Source organism: Erinaceus europaeus, chromosome 5 (assembly GCF_950295315.1).
Source record: "Erinaceus europaeus chromosome 5, mEriEur2.1, whole genome shotgun sequence".
NCBI classification, from domain to species: Eukaryota; Metazoa; Chordata; class Mammalia; order Eulipotyphla; family Erinaceidae; genus Erinaceus; species Erinaceus europaeus.
The window spans coordinates 128326211-128348129 of NC_080166.1; the positions used below are offsets into that span (position 1 = coordinate 128326211).

General features: G+C 43.3%; 1 protein-coding gene across 17 annotated transcripts in view; it reads right to left on the reverse strand.

The window, feature by feature from the left end:
* DOCK9 (dedicator of cytokinesis 9) overlaps positions 1–21919 on the reverse strand; it is a 324795-nt gene that overhangs the window by 52170 nt on the left and 250706 nt on the right. For 7 of the 17 annotated variants that reach the window (XM_060191793.1, XM_007521915.3, XM_060191791.1 and 4 more), the window contains exons 31-38: positions 19088–19266; positions 18448–18561; positions 15795–15915; positions 11497–11630; positions 9187–9301; positions 6081–6147; positions 5251–5298; positions 2625–2761 (exon numbers count right to left, since the gene is read on the reverse strand). In XM_060191793.1, coding sequence (XP_060047776.1) covers positions 2625–2761; positions 5251–5298; positions 6081–6147; positions 9187–9301; positions 11497–11630; positions 15795–15915; positions 18448–18561; positions 19088–19266 — 915 coding nt within the window. Of the gene's footprint in view, positions 1–1998; positions 2043–2624; positions 2762–5250; positions 5299–6080; positions 6148–9186; positions 9302–11496; positions 11631–15794; positions 15916–18447; positions 18562–19087; positions 19267–21919 lie in introns of all 17 variants that reach the window. The other 10 variants (XM_007521919.3, XM_060191796.1, XM_060191799.1 and 7 more) reach the window with 4 other exon arrangements.

Here is a 21919-nt window from a genome sequence, read left to right on the forward strand (position 1 = left end):
CGCACACATGTATCCATTTAGTACACACTTGCTTTTCTGTGGCTTTTTGACTCAAACTGAAGCTCAAAATGCTAATGGAATAAGAGATGAGACAGCTAAGTAAATAAACAGTATGAGAGATATAAATGAAGACTGAGCTCTTGGGAGAGACGCAAGGACTATGAGACACCAGGAAAAAAAATCTCTGATGAGCAGGAATTGTAAGAATGCAGGTCAAGGCTAAACAAATCGGCTACAAACTGCTTATCAGGAAGGTAGAAAAAGAGATTTTGAGGGCCAGAGTTAGTGCACCCAGTTAAGCACACACATTACAGTATGAAAGGGTGCAGGTTCAAGCCTTTGGCTCCACCTGCAGGGGGGAAGCTTCACAAGCAGTGAAGCAGGGCTGCAGGTGTCTGTATCTTTCCTTCTCTCTACCTCCCCCTCCCTCTCAATTTCTGTCTCTATCCAATAATAAGTAAACACACATATTAAAACAAGAAAAGGAAACTTTGAGGAAAATGCCATCAAAGACTGATTAAAGTAAAAACTACAGGATGGGAGAGGAGAGAAACAGGAAGACCAGGCTTCCCTGTGGGCAGCAGGAAGGGAGAATGGAAACCAACCATGTTCATAACATGCTTTTTGGCACAGAAAGTGGCCAGCTGTCTCTCTCTTCCAGTTCAAGCCGCCTCCACAAAACCCATTTGTAGTGAGAAGAGACGCTGTGTATCTCAGTGGATAAGGCTGTCCCACTGTGTGATGATCATTCACTTTAATTATTTGTTTTCTTGTGTTTTCTAAATGATTACCTTTGGTCTGCTTATGATATTTTTTGAAAAGTGTTCATAAGTATTTATTCAGCAGATAAATGCTTACAAACTTAAGCTTTCATTTCCACTGACAGTGAGGCAGTTCCTGTGGCATAATCTATCTGGGCAAAAGCAGAGCTGGTCTTAGGAAGCAGGCATTTCTCTTGTATGCTAAACAGGAAATGGAGACCAAAAATAACCAAACTCCTTGCTTTGTTAGATGCAATCTCTTGTTTGCTGAATGAGAAAAACTTCCAACAGGCAACATGTTGAAAAATTGAGTCCTGGAATTGGGGAGAGAGCATGTGAATTATGCAAAAAGAACTCCATACCCAAGACACTGAGATTCCAGGTTCAATCCCCAGCACCACCATAAGCCAAAGCTGAGTGGTTCTGGTTAAAAAAACAAATAAAAAGAGGAAAAAAAAAAAAAAGAAAAGTCTTGTAGTCTTATCTGTATCACAGTGGCATCAGCTCTCCTCACTATAATATGCTGCCTAACTATGGAACTCAGAACAAGTATTTGAAGATTATAATTTGGTGTGGGGCAGACTGACACAATACTGATTCCAATCAAAGCTTAAATTTTATAGACAAAGACTGTACCTATCACATTTAACTTCTCTGGGGTGGAAGAGTGGAAATCTGCTGGATTTTGATTCCTTAACCTCTGCACTGTGAACACTACCACCTGAGGGCTTTGGGAATAATGTCTTACTCTGAGTTCGTATTAAGACAGAGGTATGAAAATCACAGTGAATGAAACTCTTCTGATTAGAAAGATGAGAAAATATTAATAACCACGTATTAAAAAGTGAGAACAGCTAGTCATCTAGATGAAACAGTAACTAGCTATGTCATGCTTGGAGAAAAGATGGAGCAGTTCAGAGAACACACTGCTAATGGAACTCGGATTTATTATGAATGATCACATTAGTTTTTCAAGGGCTCCATGGTTGAGTTCTTTTAGGTTTTCTGCTTTGAGAAACCCTTAGGAAGATGGAACACTCAGATTTCTAGAAACAACACATGATACCATGTCCCCTCTGGTGACTGAAAATGTAAATTGAAAATGATCCCACCTTGTGGTGGAATCTCTATTGTGAAGTTAGAAAGCCCCAGAGTTAGGAAGGCAAGATGAATAAAAGGTCTCAGCTTGCAAGTGAAGCGGGCCTTGTAAGCAGACTTCAACCTGATTAAATCTTACCATTGTCTACAGAAATTCCAAGCACACTTGATATCTTTCTCACACTGAAAACACAGAAAAAGTCACTTTGTTATTGGCTTTTCCACACCCTTGTATATTGATTGATGGGTTTTATGTTTTTTCACAGCAATTTAAGGATTATTGTACATTGAGAGCTGGAATGTCAGAATGCAGATGCTTGATCAATTACATGCCTGGGCTCAGGATATGGGGAGGGACTCTGTCAGATGTTCCCATGAGTTGAGTGTGTGTCAGCAGTGTGTGTGTCAGGGAGAAGGGCATTAACTAAGTCAGGGATGGGCAGTGAATCCAAATGTTAAATTTAAAATAGTTGAACATGTTTGGCATCAACCTTGCCAATTAATTTTTTTTAATAAAGTAGCTGGAAGAGGGGCTGGGGGCACTGGGGATAGCCTTTGGGCCTTGTGCTGTAATTGACCAAGATTCCACATTATGTCACTCTCCTGCAACAAGGAAAGGAACCGCGCCGTGAGCTCTTCATCCTACTTGCTCTGAGCTGGAAGAAAAGTCAAGTTGGTGATGTGATGTGGTGTGGCCTGGGGCTCTCCCCTCTGAGCTGTCACATGAGATGGCTGGCTGTTACGATGGTATGTCATGGGACTTACTGTGGTTAAAAGTGAGAGAGTTATCCAGGCTGCCCAGCTGCTGTAATCTGGCATGCATCATTCCTGTTCTGTTACGGGAAACAGGCAGTGTTTGAGATTTTCGATCATGAACTATGGGTCCCAACCCCTCCTGGTTCCTGCAACATGAGTGAAATGGGATAGAAGCAAAAGTTAGACTTGTTACACTGCAGCGAGACCGGGAGCGTTAGTGAGGCCAGGACACAGGCCCGAGGAGACTGGCCGCTTGCAGACCGCGCACAGCCAAAGCTGTCTGGGGCAGTACAAGAGCCAGAGGCACAGGCAAGCAGCAGCTCTTACAAGGCTCACAGCAAAGCAACTGATGACAGGAAGCACAAACCAAGCCCAAGCAGAGACAGCTCTGTCAGGTACCAGAGAGGGCCTACTTCTAACATCATGGAGCATCAGTCCCGTGTAGTGCTAACAGTCAGCGTTCTCACAGCTGCTCAAACACCACACGTGTTTATTATTACCAAGCCAAAAATGTCTCTCTCTCTTTTTTTGTTCTTTAAATAAGTGCATTGGAAGACACAGAAAACAAACATGCAATGGGAGGGGTTATGTCAGGCAGTTTCAACACCTTTATTCTTACCCAGGCAGGAAGGAGAAGAGCCACACACTTTTGTTAAGCTTGTCAGCAGTCAAGTAAAGAAAATAGAAAAGTGATCTGGGTTAGCAATCAAACAGCTAACTTCCTACTGTGTACCATCACCAGAGCAGATGAAAAACGAGACCAGTGCTGAAATGACACCTGTCCCCCGTCCCGTAGCCAACCGTCCCTTCACTGTGTTATTGTGTGGAGGGGAGAGGGCATGCACGGACTATCATCGAACAACATGCTGCTGGGTGATTTCAGTGATACAATGAGAAGGTGCAGTGTTTGCAGAACTGGACCGCCACGGATACCCAACACTGACAACGTTGAAATGCCTGTTGAGGGTCTTATCACATGCAGCAGAGACTATGGCGGCTTTCTAGAAAGCAGGACATGTCTTTCCAGAGTGCACGTAACAAAGCAGTACTACCTTTTGATCCTGCCTTCCTCTACCCATCTATTTTTAACACACTCCAAGGAAACATACTTTTATATGCAAATATATACAGGGTGTTTATCAGGTTGAAGGTTTTCTGGTAAAAAAAAAAAAAATTGATCTATTGGCCAAGTAAGCTAGCAGCTTCACAAAATTCAATTCTGAAATATTTTGTTGGGGCAGAAATTTTCAGCTTCCCATGTCCCTCAGGACTCTGAGGCACTGCATTCTCTTTGTACATTTTCCAAAATCCATCTTTTGGCGTGGGTGACAATTGCAGCAAGAAAGGTGTGAAGCTTGCCCAGCACACAGCCTTTCTGTTACAAATCTACTGATTGCCCATTTCCAAGGGCAAAGTTAAGCTGTGTGGGGCTATTGTAGGACACCCTGCATGTGTTTGCATGTGTTTCTCATAAAGTCTAATGCAATACTAAACTGTTATGATATGAAACAAAAGAGTTAATATTAGAGAACTTCCAGTGTACATTTCAATTAAAAACATATTATTAATAAGGAAGAAGCATAATATATCTTCTCAAAATGGATTCTTTTTAAAAAGAAAACACACACTTTTATTTAACATAAAACATTATTGTAAAACTTCTCAGATGTCCCCCCAAAAGAAAAATGTTAATATACAAAGCAGACTTTTCACACCTTAATAGAACATCTCTTTAAAAATCCCTTTCACTGCTATAAAGAAGAATTATATAAGAAGATAAAAAACATAATTATAACTAAATCTTAAGGTTTTTCTTAGTAAACAGATCTGTTTCTTTATAATTAAACTGTTAAAAACTATATAAAAATAGGATACGTAGACCAAAACCCCATAAATACATTATCACAAAACAAGTAACACAAAACAAACAAAAAAACAAAGATGACTATGGAGCAGGAGTAAGAACTTTGTCATGGCCAGATGTGCCCTGGAGAAGTACCCCCAAAGAAGGAGGTGAGTGGGTGCAAACCAGCCAGGAGTGCCCAGCTCTCCCTGAACTTAGTGAAGAAAGGAGAATTATGCCTAGTCTAATAAAAGCACAAGAGATGGAAAAGTAGAAACAGGAGCAAGGGCTGGGTTTTAGGGAAGCTTTTTATGCAGTTCAAAATAATTCTGAGAGGAACTGAAAATATTCTTCTACTAGGAGAGAAATGAGAATATTTGCAGTTGGGAAGTAGAAGGACTAAAATATATATGTATATGCTTTTGAAAAAGTGAAGCCGGGGAAGAGAAAACATGAGGCAGGGAGGGGAAAAAAACCAGAAGACACATTCAGAGGAACTGGGAGAAAAGAGAAAGAGACAGAAGGAAGAGAAATGAGGGAGAATGTAGAAGTGGAGAAATAAAAGCAGCAGGAGAGTCTTTATTAGAGACACAAGATAAAAACAAGACAGAAAGAGAGCAGGAATGTTGGCAAGAAAGATTCTACAGATCTGATGGTAGCCATCCAAAGGCCTGCTTGCCAAGTGTCTTCAGGGCTGCTTCACCCTGACGATTCCCAGACATGTGCATGCAAGTGATGCAGGGCGGTGACACGGGGAAAGACGCACACTTTACACTGCAACCCCCACGGTACCTGGCTATGTATCGCTTCCCCATGTACTGGAACTGGTGCAGGCAGACTCTGCAGACAGGATGAAAAATTTTCAGGGAAGTGTGGGCATACATTTATTGTCGATACATTTTTGGTATAAGTTTTATTAGTGACTTAACAATGATTTATGAGATTATGAGACAACAGGGATATAGTTCCACATTTAGTACATCGTAACTACAACCCATCAATCATAGCATTCTATAAACTCATGCATTTAGCGCCAGCTCCTCACTGCTTGCTTGCAGAAGTTCTCTGGGGGAATCCCTTAAACCCAGAGAAGCGACTGAACTCCAAGGGCAGTGCCCTACAGTGCAGCTTTGGCACTGGGTGGGGGCACTTAGAGCTTCTCAGAAGGAAAGCCCAGCACAACAGGACCTGTGTGCTGATTGAAGCAACTCTAGTTTGCCTTAGAAATCACAGTGGAGCCGGGGAGATAGCACAGCAGTAGCGGATGGGACTTGTATTCGAGAAGTCCCAGGTTAGATCCCCAGCCCCAGAGCTGAGCAGTGTTTTGGTAATAAATAAATAAGGAAGAAAACAGCTATCACAATGAAACCATGTACGCTATTCTGAGTTACTTATCTGTCTTCATTCGAACCTCTGTAAGGAAATCTCCCTCCTAGCCTCTCACCACAACTCTGGCTTATTGTAGTGTGTGAGCTCTTGAGAGCAGGTGTTGGGGTTAACTCCAGGAGAAAGAGTGCTCATGTGAAAATGCTGCATTCCTGCTTGAAACACAAAGCATTTCCCACACCTTTCAACTAACCCGGGAAAATCAAGAGGCGATGAACAAAGGCAGAAATACTCACTCGGATATTGTAAAAAAGTCCATCAGTTCAGAGGTTGAAGCCTTGTTCCAGTATGTAAACAATGCATCTAAGAGGTAAACATTCATTTAGTCAGAATCATGGTGCATATTATGTACACAATGAGGTGGGAAGAGACCACAGAGTGTAGGCCTTCAACCTCCCCTGTCCTTTTTATAGCTGGTCAAAGGACAGACTATAGTGATCAGCCACTGCTGGACAACATACACAGCAGACTTCTTTGACTTAATGAAGCTGTATTTGAGCACTAAAACCGTTTTTAATCACAAAGCAACTACTGCCACATAGTACATACTTAACTCAAATATACCATGCTTTTAAATGGACTAGAAAATTCAAAGAATACACATGGACGCATAATCTTAAGTTGGCCTCTCTCCTTAAGAATGCCTTCCCAGTAGAATCATTTAATTCCTGTATCAGTAGCTCCTTCTATACACACACACACACACACACACACACACACACACACACACACACACACACACACACACACACACGGGGGCGGGGAGCAGAGGAGCAAATGGGAGCACGCATATTCCATACACTGCTTGCCTCTTTGGGGTCTATTTCTGTCACCAGGGCTATGGCTGGGGTTTGGTGCTTCCATGCTGAATTCACCGCTCCCAGCAGTCATTCCCTCCCCATTTCCCCCATTTTCCTTTGGGTAGGGGGCAGGGGTAGGAAGGGAGAAAGAGAGAGACATCTGTAGCACTGCTGTGGAGCTCTCCCTGCCCACCTTTGCAGGTGGGGGCCAGGGGTTTGAACTCAGGTCCTCATGCATGGTAATGTCTGTGCTCTATTGGGTGCACCACCACTGGGCCTCCTCCTCAACAATATAATTTGGGTCTATAATTTTTCTAAGGTGCATAATATTCCTCTCCCTGGATATAATATTTTCAAGTTAACCAGCCTCCCACAGATAGAAATTTCCTGTTCTTCTCTCTGATGTTTTACTACTATAGTTTATGCTTTAATGAACAACCTATGCAGGAATCCTTCCAAACCCTTCTAGCTGTACCCATAGGATACTTTCTTTGAAATGAAATAGCTATTTCAAGTGGTATGTTCATTTGAAATTTTGATAGAAACTGACTAGTAGCCTTTCAAACCAGCACTGAACAAGAGTTGTTTCCCAGTGTGGTCGTATCACACACCTGTGGTTAAGAACTCACACCTGTTATTCATCAAGAGGAGCTGGGCACATTTTTACTGATAGTTAAGGTAAATCCTACAAGCTTCATCTGTAGAAAGCATACCTATCGTACCTGCTTAGCTTTGCATAAAGAATGTTATCAGTTGATAAACTTTTTAGTCTATACTTATTAAGAATTGCGAGAGACAGAGAAACCCTTGGGATGTATATTCAGAATCCATTAGATATGAGCGCTGGTCTCACTGTTTTACATATGGAGTCAGACTCCTCACTATAAACCAAGGCAGTGTGTTGGGAACATGTGTGAGCCTGATAGAGCTTAGGGAGAACCACCCCCATCTTTGGATGGAGGTCTGAGAAGATAACCTCTTGGTAAGTCTCTCTCAACCGAGGTGAGCATAAGGGGGGAAACTCAGACTTGGTTCTTTCCTTCTTGACTCTCAGGCCCACAGATACCCCAGTACTTCCCTCCATTAACTGCAGGCCACATGGCCGCAGATTCACTCATTCAAAGTCACCTTCTGATCACAGAAGAACACACCTTATCACACACTTCATCACACACCTCAGAGCCCAGACAAGAGAAATGCCAAACTATATGGCCTTTTGATATCCATCTTCTCTCTGTCTCACCCTATGGGTTTAACCCCTATGCTTCTCTCAAATACCTTTGGATAATTAAGTTGCTTGTGTTATGGAGAATAACTGTCTTATATCTCATCAATTCCTGTCATACCAGCCCCCTACTTTAGGGGCATGCTGACTGTTAAGAAACCTGTAATTTCTGTCATATTTCAACAATAATTAACTTCATTGCTTTTCTATTTAACTCATGTCCACGTTGCTAATAAACGGACTCTAGGATTCTGGGACTCTAAGGACTCAGATTCTAGATTCACGCTAAGAGTCCCCTGGTGTCTTTTACTTCGTGTCACCCCTGTCGTGAGCGAGAAAGAACCAGCCCGTTACCTTTCCCCTGGAGTACACCCTGCCGGAGAAGGAGAGAGACATCCCGAAAGCAGCGTACTCTCATTACAAACGAGCTAACAAAAGTTCATAGAAGTCAATTCTCTTAATTACCTGCCCTAAGAATCGTGGTGAAATGAGGATTTAGTTTGAAGTCCACTTCTGGCCTCTTAGACTAGTAGTGAGGGAGGATCAGGGAGCCACCATCTTTGGGGTTAGAAGCCACAGTGATAGGCTCTGGTTACTTGAGGCTGGTCATCCTGGTGTGGTGAGAACCCAGGCAGCCGGTGAGTGCTGAAAGGTCTCTCAGGGTCAACTTGCAGACTCCTATGGCCATCCTCAGCGCACACCAGACAGAAAAGCCACTAGCCCAGAAGCACCAGCATGGCTTTTCCCTGCTCAGTGCCCAGGCTGGTAGTCAAGGAGAGAGAAGGGCAGAGGAAGCCTCCAGGAAGGAGGAAGAGGACACAGAGGCAGAGAGAGAGAGAGAGAGAGAGAGAGACAGAGGCCCAGCATGGAGAGGGTACTTATTAAATGAGGGATAAAGGGAAGTGCAGCCACAAGGTCACACAACTGAACTGGTTGTCTTCTGGCAACCTGCTCTCAGGTCAATTTCTCCTCCACCTATTACCAAAACCAAAAATCAGTGCTAGGTGGCTACTTAGATTTGAATGTGAATATTTAAATAATACAGCTATTGAAGAATATAGAAGAGCATATTTATAAATCTGGGGTGGTGGTAGTGAAGATTCCTTAAACAAGACACTCAAAAATGTATTAGGAAAAAAAAATTGATGACTCGGAGGCAGCTGGAAAAAAAATTCTAGATCTGTTTTTGGTCACACTTTTATATGTGTACAGGATTCCAAAGGGCTGACTTTAGAGGTCAGTTTCCACTTGGACAATATGTCTGCAAGTCAAATACAGAAACAAGGAAGGTTAAACAAAAGCTTCATTTTCACCTACCGTCAGACATGCTTTTTAAGATGTAGAGGAAACACATCAGCAGGCTCTTAATCTCAGACTGGTCCAGTTTGTCGCAGCGAACCAAATTATTTCCCAAAGTGCCACTCTGCTGGTTCTAAAGAAGGAAAGACAGGTGATTCTCCTCGTTCACTACAGGTAAAACATAATCATTTCACTCTTCTTCCTTGGAAGAGAGAGATTCTGAGAACTGAGGCTGGAAAGCACAAGTTAATTTATCAGCTACAGGCACACCATCACCAGATATATCCCAGTGCTGCTCCACTCTACTCTGGCTTGCCACCTTTGTGCCCTTTCGCAGGGACAAGGCAGAAGGCACAGGCCTTACAATCCGGACAGTAACAGTGCGAGTTGCCAGTGTAGTTCTGAAATGCCAAGAGAAACCTCATGCAAAGAAGTCTGAGTGCTAGAAATCAAACAGGGAAGTGATTCTAAGACACTGCAGAACCAATCACGTCTTCAGGAAAATGTTAGACTAAAACAGCAGGTCAAGTTTGGGCAGGTGCTGCTGTGGACCAGCCAGAGAAGCCTGGTGCTGAGTTGCTGGCATCCAGCTGACACTGTGGGTCACCCACTCTCAGAGGGAAACACAGGCACACTTCAGCACAGCACTACCAAACTCCCTAGTCATTCCACCATCAACACAGCAAACGCCGGGAAGCTCAGGGTGCAGGATGAGGGCAGTTTTGCCACCACACAGCAGATTCTCATATTCAAAGGGTTTATGTAAGGAAAAAAACCCAAAAACTCAGGATAAAAACACAGATTTAAAAATCCCCAATGTGCTGGGCAGTAGGGCGCTAGGTTAAGCACACAAATGACAAAGCACAAGGAACTGTGCAAGGATCCCAGTTTGAACCCCTGGTTCTCCACTTGAAGGGGGCTTGCTTCACAAGTGGTGAAGCAGGTCTGCAGGTGTACATCTTTCTTCCCCCCCTCTCAATTTCTCTCTGTCCTATCCAATAAAAAATTGGCTTCCAGGAGCAGTGGATTCATAGTGCAGGCGCCTTAGTGATAACCCTGGAGGCAATAAAATAAAATAAAAATCCCCAAGGTCATACTTCCAACTGAAATCAGAAAAGATACTTGCCAAGAACTGAAGTAGAAAGATGAGTTTAAAAAAACAACTGTTTACTCAACTGAAAATATAACAAAGGTGGACCTAGTTAAGATTGACAGAAAAAGCTCAGTAAGCATTTTTATTGCAGGAAGTGTATTGAGAGCAGCCAGTCAGTGGCAAAACTGTGGGGGAACAATCATCCAGCCCACCCACTTCAGCAGAGCTGCACGGAGGACTCGGAGCCTCCTGCAGTGGGGAGGGAGGGGCAGCATGCGGAGTCTCCTCTGGCAGAGGTGAAATGGTTAGAAGGGAAAAGTCCACAGTGACCCGGTTTTTCCTGGCTGAGCAGCCGCTCTCCTCCTCTCCAGCACTGCGTATGACACAAGCAGAGTGCCTTCTGAGCAGCTTCTCCCTCTACACACGGAGGCATGTCAGGGTCAAGGGAAAAGGTCAACAGGTCATGACGCACAGCTGGCACCAAGCAGAAATGCATCGGGGTCATTGTGTCAAGGCCAGTCACAGACACACAGGTAGGAGACGAACCTAATGCCCAGGACAGGCATTTCCCACATTTCTGAGGACTAGGATCACTTCCCTAAATGCCTGGCCTACTTACTGGTGCGCATTCTTGCTGATAACGTGAAATCATTTAGGAAAACAGTGGACAAAGCGAGAACAGCCTGTCATGATGCTGGCTAGGAATCCAAGCTCTAACTATTCAAAGTCCCAAACAGTTTGACTTATATCAAGAAGAAAAGTGACATATGAAGAGGACATGCTCTGTTGAGGTTGAGAGTGTAATCTGACTGGCATAGTTTCAAGTTCAGTCTTAGAACCATCTCTCTAATCAGTAACTAATTCAGTCTCTAATTCAGTGACTATTTCTAGAGCTGCATTGGGTGGAATGCCCACCTGCATGGATAAATGATCTCTAGATGGTGTTTTCTGGTGATTCCGAGTGACACTTCCTCTATCTATTCTAGTCTATCAGGCATCTTGTTCAAGATACTCCACTATAAACACTGCTCTAGCCTGAAATTCTGCAAGCAGGGATTAGTGGGCTTCAGGAAATAGCCCCATCCCCAGCTAGTACTCTGATCCCATCTGCCTGATTCAGATTAAATGAGCTGTTGGAAAAAAGTCATAATCCATGAACAAAAAACACGAAGCATGTATAATCCGGGCTAAATTCATTATGACAAACAAATGTTAGTCACATGAAAAGGCATTACCTTATCCAAAGAATTGCTTTTTTCACTATTCCTTTCTGGAAGGCTATTTCCTGAATCTGTACTTATGAGAGATCCTCTCGAATCGGCATTTCTCACACTGTTGATGTTTGGAGTTGAAACTGTGTACGGAGAAGCTACAGAGAAATTAAGTCGAGGTCAGAGACTTGGTTGAATAAACAAAATAAAGTACTGAACTGTAGGGAGAATTGTTTCAGTGACACTTATTATTATTATTTTTTTTTCTGTTAGGCATAAGAGCAGCATTCAACTATCTTACCTTTAAATAACTAGGTCATGCAGAGTGAGGTTAAAAAAAAAAAAACTTTAATCTGAAACATTTAGGCCTAAGTATCAGCAAACTAATGAGAAACCACTTTGATTTCAATTTAAAAAAAGGTTTTAAAATATTTATTTATTTATTTTAATTAGTTATTGGATAGAGGCAGAGAGAAATTGAGAGAGAAGGGGGAGATAGAGAGGAAGAAAGACAGAGAGACACCTGCAGACCTGCTTCACCACCTGTAAAGCGACTCCCCTGCAGGTAGAGAGCTGGGGGCTTGAACCGGGATCCTAACCAGTCCTTGTGCTTTTGTGCCAAGTGCGCTTAACCCACTGTGCTACCGCCCGACTTCCCCACTTTGATTTCTAATACTAAAGGAATATATGCTATTTCCAAATAGGAAAGAATGAGAAATTTGAAAAAAAAAAAAATCCACCTACAACTATTAAATCCAAAAAACTAATATATGCAACAAATACACAACATTCAACTTTCATGCAGAGATGCTCTGGCAAATTCAAATGGGAATCATGAAATGTTTTAAACTTTCAAGAGAAAAGACGACACTGGACATCTGCTGGAAAAAACATTTTGGAGTAGGGTCATGCTATACTCCCCTCTCTTTAGCATCTCACTTATTTATCTTATATTTTTATTTTGTATTGGATAGAGACAGGGAGAAACTAAGAAGGGAAGGGAAGATAGACAGGGAAACAGACAGACCGACGCCTGCAGCCCTACTTCACCACTCATGAAGCTTTCTCCCTTCAACTGGGGACCAGTGGCTTGAGCACTGTAATGTGTGTGCCTTACCAGGTACACCACTGCCTGGCCTCATGTTTGTATATTGTGTGCTAGGGAGGAGGCATGAGAACTTGTGACATGGTATTCTAGGGAGCTGGAAATACAGCATCTCAGACTCAGGCTGAAGATGTTACTCTCAACACTCTCGGGTTTATCCACCATCAAGCTGAAAATGATTCTGTGTATTAAGATTAAGAAAAAATTAAAAGCTGGAGAGATATTTCACTGGGCAAGAATCCAGATGCCACATGGAAGCTGTCACGGTAACAGAAAGGACTAATGCTGTGGTGTCTTTCCCTTCCTGTCTCTCTCTCTGAATGATAACGTGGCCAAGAGCAGTGAAATTGTGCATGTACAAGGTCTTGGCTGGAGAAGCAAAAAGCAGAAGAAAGAAAAGAAAAGGAAGAAAGAAAGGAAGGAAAGGAGAAAGGAAGGAGGAGGAAGGAAAGAAAGGAAGAGAAAAGGGGGAGAGAGAGAGAGAAAGAGAGAGAGAAGGGGAGTCGGGTGGTAGTGCAGTGGGTTAAGCGCAAGAACTGGCAGAAGGGTCCTGGTTCGAGCCCCCGGCTCCCCACCTGCAGGGGGGTCGTTTCACAAGCAGTGAAGCAGGTCTGCAGGTGTCTGTCTTTCTCTCCCCCTCTCTGCCTTCCCCTCCTCTCACCATCTCTCCATTTCTCTCTGTCCTATCCAACAACAACGGCATCAATAATAACAACAATAACTACAATAATAAAACGAGCAACAAAAAGGAAGATAAATAAATATTTTAAAAAAAGGAAAGGGAGAAAGAAAGGAAAGAGAATGGAAAGAGAAAGGGGGAAGGGAAGGGAGGGAGTAAGGGAAGAAGGAAGAAAGAAAGGGGAAGGAAAAAGAAAAAAGCAAAGCAAAGGAGAGCTGAGCCGAGCCAGAGAATTTGAAAAGCTAAGTGAAAGCTGGAACACAGGACCATTAGCCACAGGCTGCACCTCCCCAGAATAGAAACTGTGTGACTGACTGTCACCAGGACAAATCAGGTAAAAACCCTTTGAGAAATGATGAGCCTTTTCCTATACTCAGAGGAAATGCACATTATGACCAAGCTACAATGAAAGTTTTCTTAATATAGCTGGACTTCATATTTAATTGAGAGTCCAGGGATCAGGAGAAGAAAGTTCTCAGGCAAGAAAAAATGATCTTAAATTATCAGCTCCAGGCTCTGTTCCAGAAGTAGAGGCAACAGATGGAAATGCAATAAATCAAAATCAACATGCTTAGTAGCACCATGTTACTGTGTGTGTATTTCACATTCCAGAATAAAGCATGATTCTTAAAGAGATCTTAAACAACATGTAAGTAAAATACGTTTGGTTTCTTTCTCTTGCCTCTGTTTAAACAGACGAAGGCAATATATTGAATAGGTAGAATAAAGAACTCTGGGCCCGAGATCTTAGTATCTTTGAAAATGTATGTAATCTCAGAGTAGATTTTATCCAGGTAATAAATCAATCATAGACATTTTCATGTGTTATGTTAAAAAATAAAAAGAGCAGTAACCTACTAAGAGTTCATTTCAAATCCATGTGGAAATGGGATTTCTTCTGTTGATGTGAGGAGAAGGTCTATTCTCGAAGGACAAGCACAAAGACTAGTGCTCAGTAAAGACAGCTGGGCACAGAGGTGAAAAGCTGCACAACAGAGCAGGAAACGAGTAAACTAGTTGAAGGCGAGGCTTCTCTGCAAGGACTCTCAAAGAGGAAACACAGACTTAAACCTTTTAAGAAGGAAAGAAATATAAAGTCCTAGTAGGAAGAGGTATAGTGTGAATTCCTATGAAAAGTGGATTCACAGTGAAATCAGAGTGACTTCACACTTCCTTGAAATTTGAGAATGTCAAGAATAAAACAAATGAAAAGGTAACAGCATACATGTGGACAGTGGTCCTGCAAGGTAATCGGATAAAAGGATGACCCTTTCCTTGGTGCTGTGAAGTAACCCCATCACTGGGTAGTCTCCACAATAGGCCCAGTGTGATGGTTCCATTATCCAAATGTGGGGAAAGGAAGAAATCAAGACAGAATAAGCCTGTGTCTGTGACCATTTTGGGAGACATACATTTCGCTACCATCATCTCTGTGAGAGAACTGGCACGTGGGCTCAATGAGTCAGAGTATTAGGAAGTACATTTCTCAGGCGCTTCACTGTGGGCAACTACTCAATTTGGATCTTGACTTACGCCATCTGTTTTCCTCTCCGTGGATGTGGCCTTACATTACTCCAGAGAGAAAAAATATTGTAGGAAGGAAGACTTTAGAAAGCTGATTTGAGAGGCTGGGTGGTGGCACACCTGGTTGGGTGCGCATGTTACCATGCACAAGGACCCAGTTTCAAGGCCCCAACACCTGCTACCAGCAGGAGTGGCGAAGTAGGGCTGCAGGTGAATCTCTCTCTCTCTCTCTCCCTCTCTATCCCCCAACTTCCTCCTTGATTTTTCTTGGTCTCTATCCAATAAATAAATAAACAGTAAAAAAGAAAATGGATTTTAGGTGTGCAGTCAAGCAAACTATTACCTCCTTTAGGAATTACTGCCATATTTCATCTAAATGACTAAGACTACAGATATGCTCTACCCGCCCATATACACACCTGCAAAGATCCCTTTTCTACAAGCATACGAAGAACCCCACTTTGAAGATTAAAAATGATAAATTATGTGAAAAACAAACTGTGTAAATACAGAATTTAAAAAGCTCTATTCAGAGCTCATGAGAATTTTGGAGTCTATTTCAAGGCGGAGTTGAAGGTTTTTTTTCCATCACGAAGTATCCAAGCCAAGAAAGGAAAATTCAAAGCAGGCTTCACCTGGTAGGGGGCATACCTTTCTATGCTTGAGGTCCTTGGATAGGGCCCTAGCACCATTTGGGGGCAATGTGGAGAGCATGGGAGGGGTGGGACTCCACGACCACTGCAGTGGCACTGTGGTCTCTCCTCTCTTTCTGCCTATCTTCCCCTTTCACTCTAAAGTAAATCTCTAAAGTAAAGACTGAGAAATTCGGCAGGTGGCTTGGAAGTGGTACCTCACATACATGGGCCCCCAGAGCCCATTCAAACAGTGACAAACCTTTCAAACAGAAGCTCAAACTTCAAACTCTTAATTGGAAATCCAGTTTGAGGTAATAACAAATGACTGGGTTAAAGGCACTTTTGAGATTCAACTCCAGAGAAGAGCAGTGAACATTACCAATGCCGGAGATGGCTCCAAAGAGGTCTTTGTGCAGGCTAGTATCCAGGGTGTTTGCAGACTTCTGGGGCGTCACTAAGGGGTTTACAGCCTGCAAAGAGAGGGACTCCTCCTTCACGGTCTGTCAAAAGAGAGAAAGACAAGACATAACTGAAATACTGAAGAAGATTTTAACGACTCACCCACTGTTCTTCTAAGTGTGAGGGCATGTGGTACAGGAAGACAGGACAGGCTGACATGTTCCACATGCCTGAGTGTGAGAAAGAGCTGCCCAGCATGTGAGGGTGGGAGAGGCAGAGGAGGATCCGAGACAGCCGCTCGCTCGGAGTTTTCCAAGTCCCGCCCCCAATCTAGCACTTTTCCCTCTCCAGAACTCTAGTGCCCACACTTCAGATTATTTTGGTGATGTTTTTCTCCATCAGAAAAGGCTTCATGTGCTTTTCTCTCCTGCGGGAAACCCTCCTGAATGAGCAGCAGCGGTGCCTTATGATCGTGGTCATGAAAATCTCTGCGAGTTTGGAGCTTTGTGTGAGTGTTCAGTCAGTGAAGGAATTATGTTAAGTGTGAAGTTGTCGTTAAAGGGATTTTCCTAGGACTGAAGTAATATCAAGAAAAATAGACACACATTCTTTCTCATGCTTTCACCAAAGTAAAATCCTTTTAATGATCCTAATCCCTTGGGCTACTTACTTTGCTTAGAAAACAAGCTTAGTGGGAATAGGTAAGACGTACAGTGTTCTACAGGGCCAGACTGGTGTGGCTCATTGAATTTAAAGGCAGTAGAAGTTCATGCCCTGGGACAGTGAGATAGCTCACTGGGTAGGGTGTGTCTTGCCTTGGTAGTGGCGCAGTACCACATGGGATGTGCCATGACCTCAAGAGAAGCTCTAGAGCCATGGTGTCCCTCCCTCCCTCCCTGCCTCTCTATCTGAAAGAAAAAGTGACCTGTGAGCGGTGAAATGATGTATGCATGAGGTCCTGACTCTGCAAAATAAAAGCTAGCAGAAAACTGTATGAAGATGGCTCAGAATATTTGGACATCATTATTTACAAGACAGGCTCAGAAGTGAAAAACAGGACCATGCCATCAAAGACAGAAGGGAGAAGGAAAGAGCCAGACACACACACGGAAGCTCCCTAAGTGGAGGCCACAATGACAAAGTGGTGAGATGAGCACTAAGTCCATTAAAGTGTCCAGGGGAAAAGGGAAAAGGAAATCAACATTTTTGTCACATCTGACCAAATAAACGGTAGAGAGATTCCAGTCAAAAAGTTTTGAGGTAACTTCTGGGATTATCACTTGGTCAGTTTAGTTTTCAACACATCTTTGAATGACTGCCCTCTGATGAGGCTAGTTTAAGGCAGCCAGTTCTTGGAGAGACCTCATGTCCCTCACCTCAGTCTTTCTGACACCTAGTTATCTACAGTGTTTTGCATACGTGTAACTTGACCGACCTTCACCGATGGGTTGACTTTTCATTCTTTCTGTTTCAGGCAGAGACACACACAGAGGGTTGGGTAGAAGGAGAGGGAGACACTACAGTATTGGAGCTTCCCCTGGTTCTGTGGTAGCAGGGCTCAAAACAGGCCCACACACATGGTAAGGCCCCGATTCTGCTGGGGGGACTTCCTCTCCAGCTCCTCACTTCCTAATTTCAAAGACCCAGAAAGACATTAGCCCAAAGAGGTGACTTTTCCAAGACTGCAAGTCCTCTCAGAACTCCGGCTAGCAAATGAGCTTCCCTAGCACACAGGTGAGAACTAGTTCTCGTTTTTGAAAACACCTTTTCCCTCCAAATCTTTGCTGAATATACAAAAATCCTGAGGTCTTACAATCATATTGAATTACCAATAAATCATGGCTTTGATAGTAATTTTTAACAAGAGCAATTTTTTTGTCCCCTGCCAACAGGGGTTATCGCTGGCTCCCATGGCCATACTTCCCTCCCCCCACCCTATCTATTTTACTGGATAGAACAGAAAGAAATTAAGAGAGGGGAGACAGAGAGGGAGAGAGAATGAGAAACCCCTGCAGACCTGCTTCACTGCTCATGAAGCTTCCCTACTGCAGGCGGGGAGCTGGGGACTCAATCCCAAGTCCTTCCACATGGTAATGTGTACAAATAGCTGGGTGTGCCACTGTCTGACCCCTTCACAAGAGTAAATCTTAACAAGAGTTGATCGACCTTATTGGAGACAGAACTATAATTTACCATGAGTAGATTACATGTGAGATGTGAACTGGATGAAATAGTGCTCCCCAAATTCATGCCTACTCAGAAGTTTGAAATATGATCTCATTTGTCTGTGCAGACAAAATTCAGATGTTAGGTGCAATGAAGCCTGGGAGTGAGGCCTGAATCCAGTCACTGGCAATCTTCTAAGAAAAGGAGATGAGCAGAGACTTGGACACAGACACAGCACTGGAAGGCTTAGTGAAGGCAGAGGCAGATCAGAGACTGGAGTGATGTGGCTACAAGTGGAAGAAGGCACTTGTGAGCAGCAACCAGAGGCAAGGAGAGAGGCCTGGAACAGACTTTTCCCCCAGAGTCTCCAGGAGGGACCAGCCCTTGATTTCAGCTTCTGAATGTGAGAGGACACCTTTCTGTTGTCTGAGCCAGTCAGCTTGTGGCACACTGGCAGGCTTACGTACACTGCCAGGGTTCACAGGGAAGGGTGAGACATCCCTCACATTGATTCGCTGGACATGTTCAATCAGCAATCCAAACAGAGGCAGGTAGAGAGTGGCAATCCTTGCTTGGTGGCTCTGAAACAAAGGCACACATTGCAAGGTTATCCCAGGGCTCAGAGAAGCAAAGGGCAGACACTGTTGCTACTGGGGTCATTTCCTGTCTTGGGTTTCTTCCTACAAGACTGTTAGCTTTTACTGCATAAAGACATCTCTTTTCTTTTTTGCCTCCAGGGTTACCGCTGGTACTTGGTGCCTGCACTACAAATCTACTACTTCTGGAGCCCCCCCGCCATTATACTGGACATGACAGAGAGAAATTGAGAAAGAAAGGGGAGATAGAGAGGGAGAGAAAAAATAGATACTTGCAGATCTGCTTCATCACTTATGAAGCCTCCCCTCTGCAGATGGGGAACCAGGATCCTTGTGCAGGTCCTTGCTCTTCCTACTATGTGCACTTAACCCAGTGCGCCACTGCCCAACCCCTTGCACAGAGACATCTCTGTGCTGCTACTTCAAGTTGTCTAATTCATTACTTTATTTACGTTACTTAAAACACAGGGCATCTACCAGCCTGTATTTCCTTTCGCTGAGGACCACTCACCCTGGAAGTGTATCTGTCATCAAAAGAATGCTTTATCAACAAGTTCTTGAGCACGCTGATGGCGATCAGTCGGACCTCCCTGAACTCCTGCAGGGCAGTGCCCACCTCCCTCAGGAGCAGGCCCACCAAGAAGTGGTTTCTGCAGAACTCATCCGTTAGTGAGTAGTCAAGCTGGAGATCTGAAACGAGTTGAAACACTGCGTTAGTCAGAGGGACTGTGACATGCTCTGAGTAAACCATGAACCAAATCCACCCTCTGCACACAGCCAGCCAGTGCATCAGGAGACCGCTAGACTTGGCTTCACACACAGAGGGTTGGCTACCTAAGCACTGAACCCACCAAACTCTTCATAAAGACAACAGTTAAATGCAGACATTTACTTGGTATTCTGATTTTGAAACACATTCTATCCTATGAAATTAAGTTAATTAATAGTTTAAGAATCCAGTTTATAGAATACAGAACATCTGTTACATTTACAAATATAATTTTATTACTGACAATAAATTTTAAAGATTACTGTACTAATTCACAGTGCTACGTAAGTTATCTGTGGGTTATAAATAGGTGATTAAAGAAATGTGGTTTCTTGAATGTTCTTTAAGAGTTCATTTATCCATTTCCTGCTCATTAATCTCTATTTGTGTCTGCTAAAACAAATGTCTTAAAATGAACAAGTTATATATAGCCTACTTTTGTTCTGCTACCACTGAATGAAGAATTTACATAATGCATAACTTTAAAATATGCTGTTAACACTCCTGCACCTTTAAAAGCAAATCAAACTAGCGAGTTGAATGAAAAAACTGAAATCTGAAAAAGAGAGGGAAGCAATCTGTGGAGGCAGATTAAGTTAAGCAGCTACACATCACTCTAAAGCTGACTTACTTCTCAGTGAGCTGCAGCCAGGATTTGGACTTTCATATGAATCATTACTAGAAAAAAATCTACAGACCTTTCCTATTTCTTTGGCTCCATATTAAATAATCATCTCTAAAACTATCCTAAATATTGACCTGAGTTCTATGAAACCCCAAAAGGAGGAAAAGAGTATTATTCTTTACAGAATGTTTATGTCCACTGCTTATGATTTTAAGCCGTTTATTCAAAGGGTAGTTCACAACTTGCGTCACATAAACTGCCTATATGAGAATCATTTATGAGTGTAACTAGGCATGCATATGTGTATGTGCACATGCACATGTGTAAAAGAGTGCAGGTGAGTAGGAAGAGGAAGAGGAGAATGCTAAAAAAAATGTATTGCTTTCAGTATTGTCAGGTATATTATCTGCAGGTGAACCTAGCCCACCTGCTGCCTATCTTGTCACCTTGGAAACCCTGAGGCTTTACGAGCTGGTGAGAAGCTGCAGGGCACCTGAAGAGCTTCCCTCGACTCTCAGCCTGTGCTGGGAAATGAACTAGACTGGGCCTTCCTGGGTCAGAGCAGAAGAGGGGCAGGAGCACACAAGACTGCCCTCGGCACCCTGACAGGTGAAAGGAAATGAGCCTTGGCCCCCAAGCAGAGGGGAGCCAGGAACTGTTGTGAAGGAGAGTGTGGAGAGGGGTGCAGGGCACAGTGGAGAGCAATGAACTCCAATTGGGGCACTCAGAGAAAGGGGAGGAGGTCTGACTGGCCTCACACTGACGGACCTGAGAGACCCCACTGGGGAGGAAGAGGAGCACTCCCTCCAGGAGGAAGTTACTTGTGGTTGAGAAAACATGGTGGAGGCATACCTGTTTGAGAACAAGAAGGTACAACTGAAATGTGTGTGTGTGTGTGTGTGTGTGTTGGGGGGCAGTGAGGAGTGAGACCAGACAGTGGGCCAGGACTGGGTGGGAAGGATACTAAATGCTCCACCATTGACCCAGAATGCTCAACTCTTCACTTTCTTCAGATGCTCACCCCAACATTCCTTTCTCAGTGGTTCTTTTGTTGGTCACTGTATCTCAAATGCCACCCCATCTCATAGCCTCCTTCCTTGATTTACCATTACTGTTTTCTCCTTAGCATGTGTCTCCATCTAACATTCTCCTACAGGTAAAATAATCTGTTTGTTCATAATGTCACCCCCCAGGCCCACCCCTACCCCTGCCCAGTCTTTCTCTGATCTGGCTTATAGTGGCTCTAGGATTGAACTTGGGACCTTGAAGCCTCAGGCATGAGTCTTTTTACTTAAACATAGTGCTAGCTTCTTCCCCTGCGCATGATGGCATCTTAATACTAAACATATTTAGTGATGGGTAAATATCTGTTGAATGTATGAATCACAACTCCAGGGTCACAATCCCCCTTCTTGCTCTTTAAAAGGACAGTCCAAATGTGTTTGGAAGAAGATATTTATGCCTCTAAAAGAATGCCTTTTTATGTTTCTCCCTGGATCTCAGAGGTAGCTGATTTAGGTATTGTAAATAGCTTGGCGATAGACTTCCATTTATTCTCTCCTTTGGCATAAGTTATCCTGAGCATTTACAAGGCTCTATACATAGTTAACATTTGACAGGCCTGACAGGCTAATCTGATTCATCTGACTTAACTCAAACAGAGACAAAGAACTCTCTATGAAATCAAGTCTTCAAACTTGAGGAGAATACAAAACAGTTAATAAAGACTCAACAGGCAGACAGAAAAAGCATGTGAGAAGCCATGTTGCTTGTGATTTGAGCGACTGTTACCACTGTGGACAAGGGCTATGAAAATGGAGGAATAATACATTTCTGGAGTGAAGTGGAACTTTTTATTGTGTCGCACTTCTAAATGACCTAATGACTCCAGGAGTCAGAATGAGATTTATCCCTGGATATTAAAACCATTTTTAGTTACAGTGAAGGCA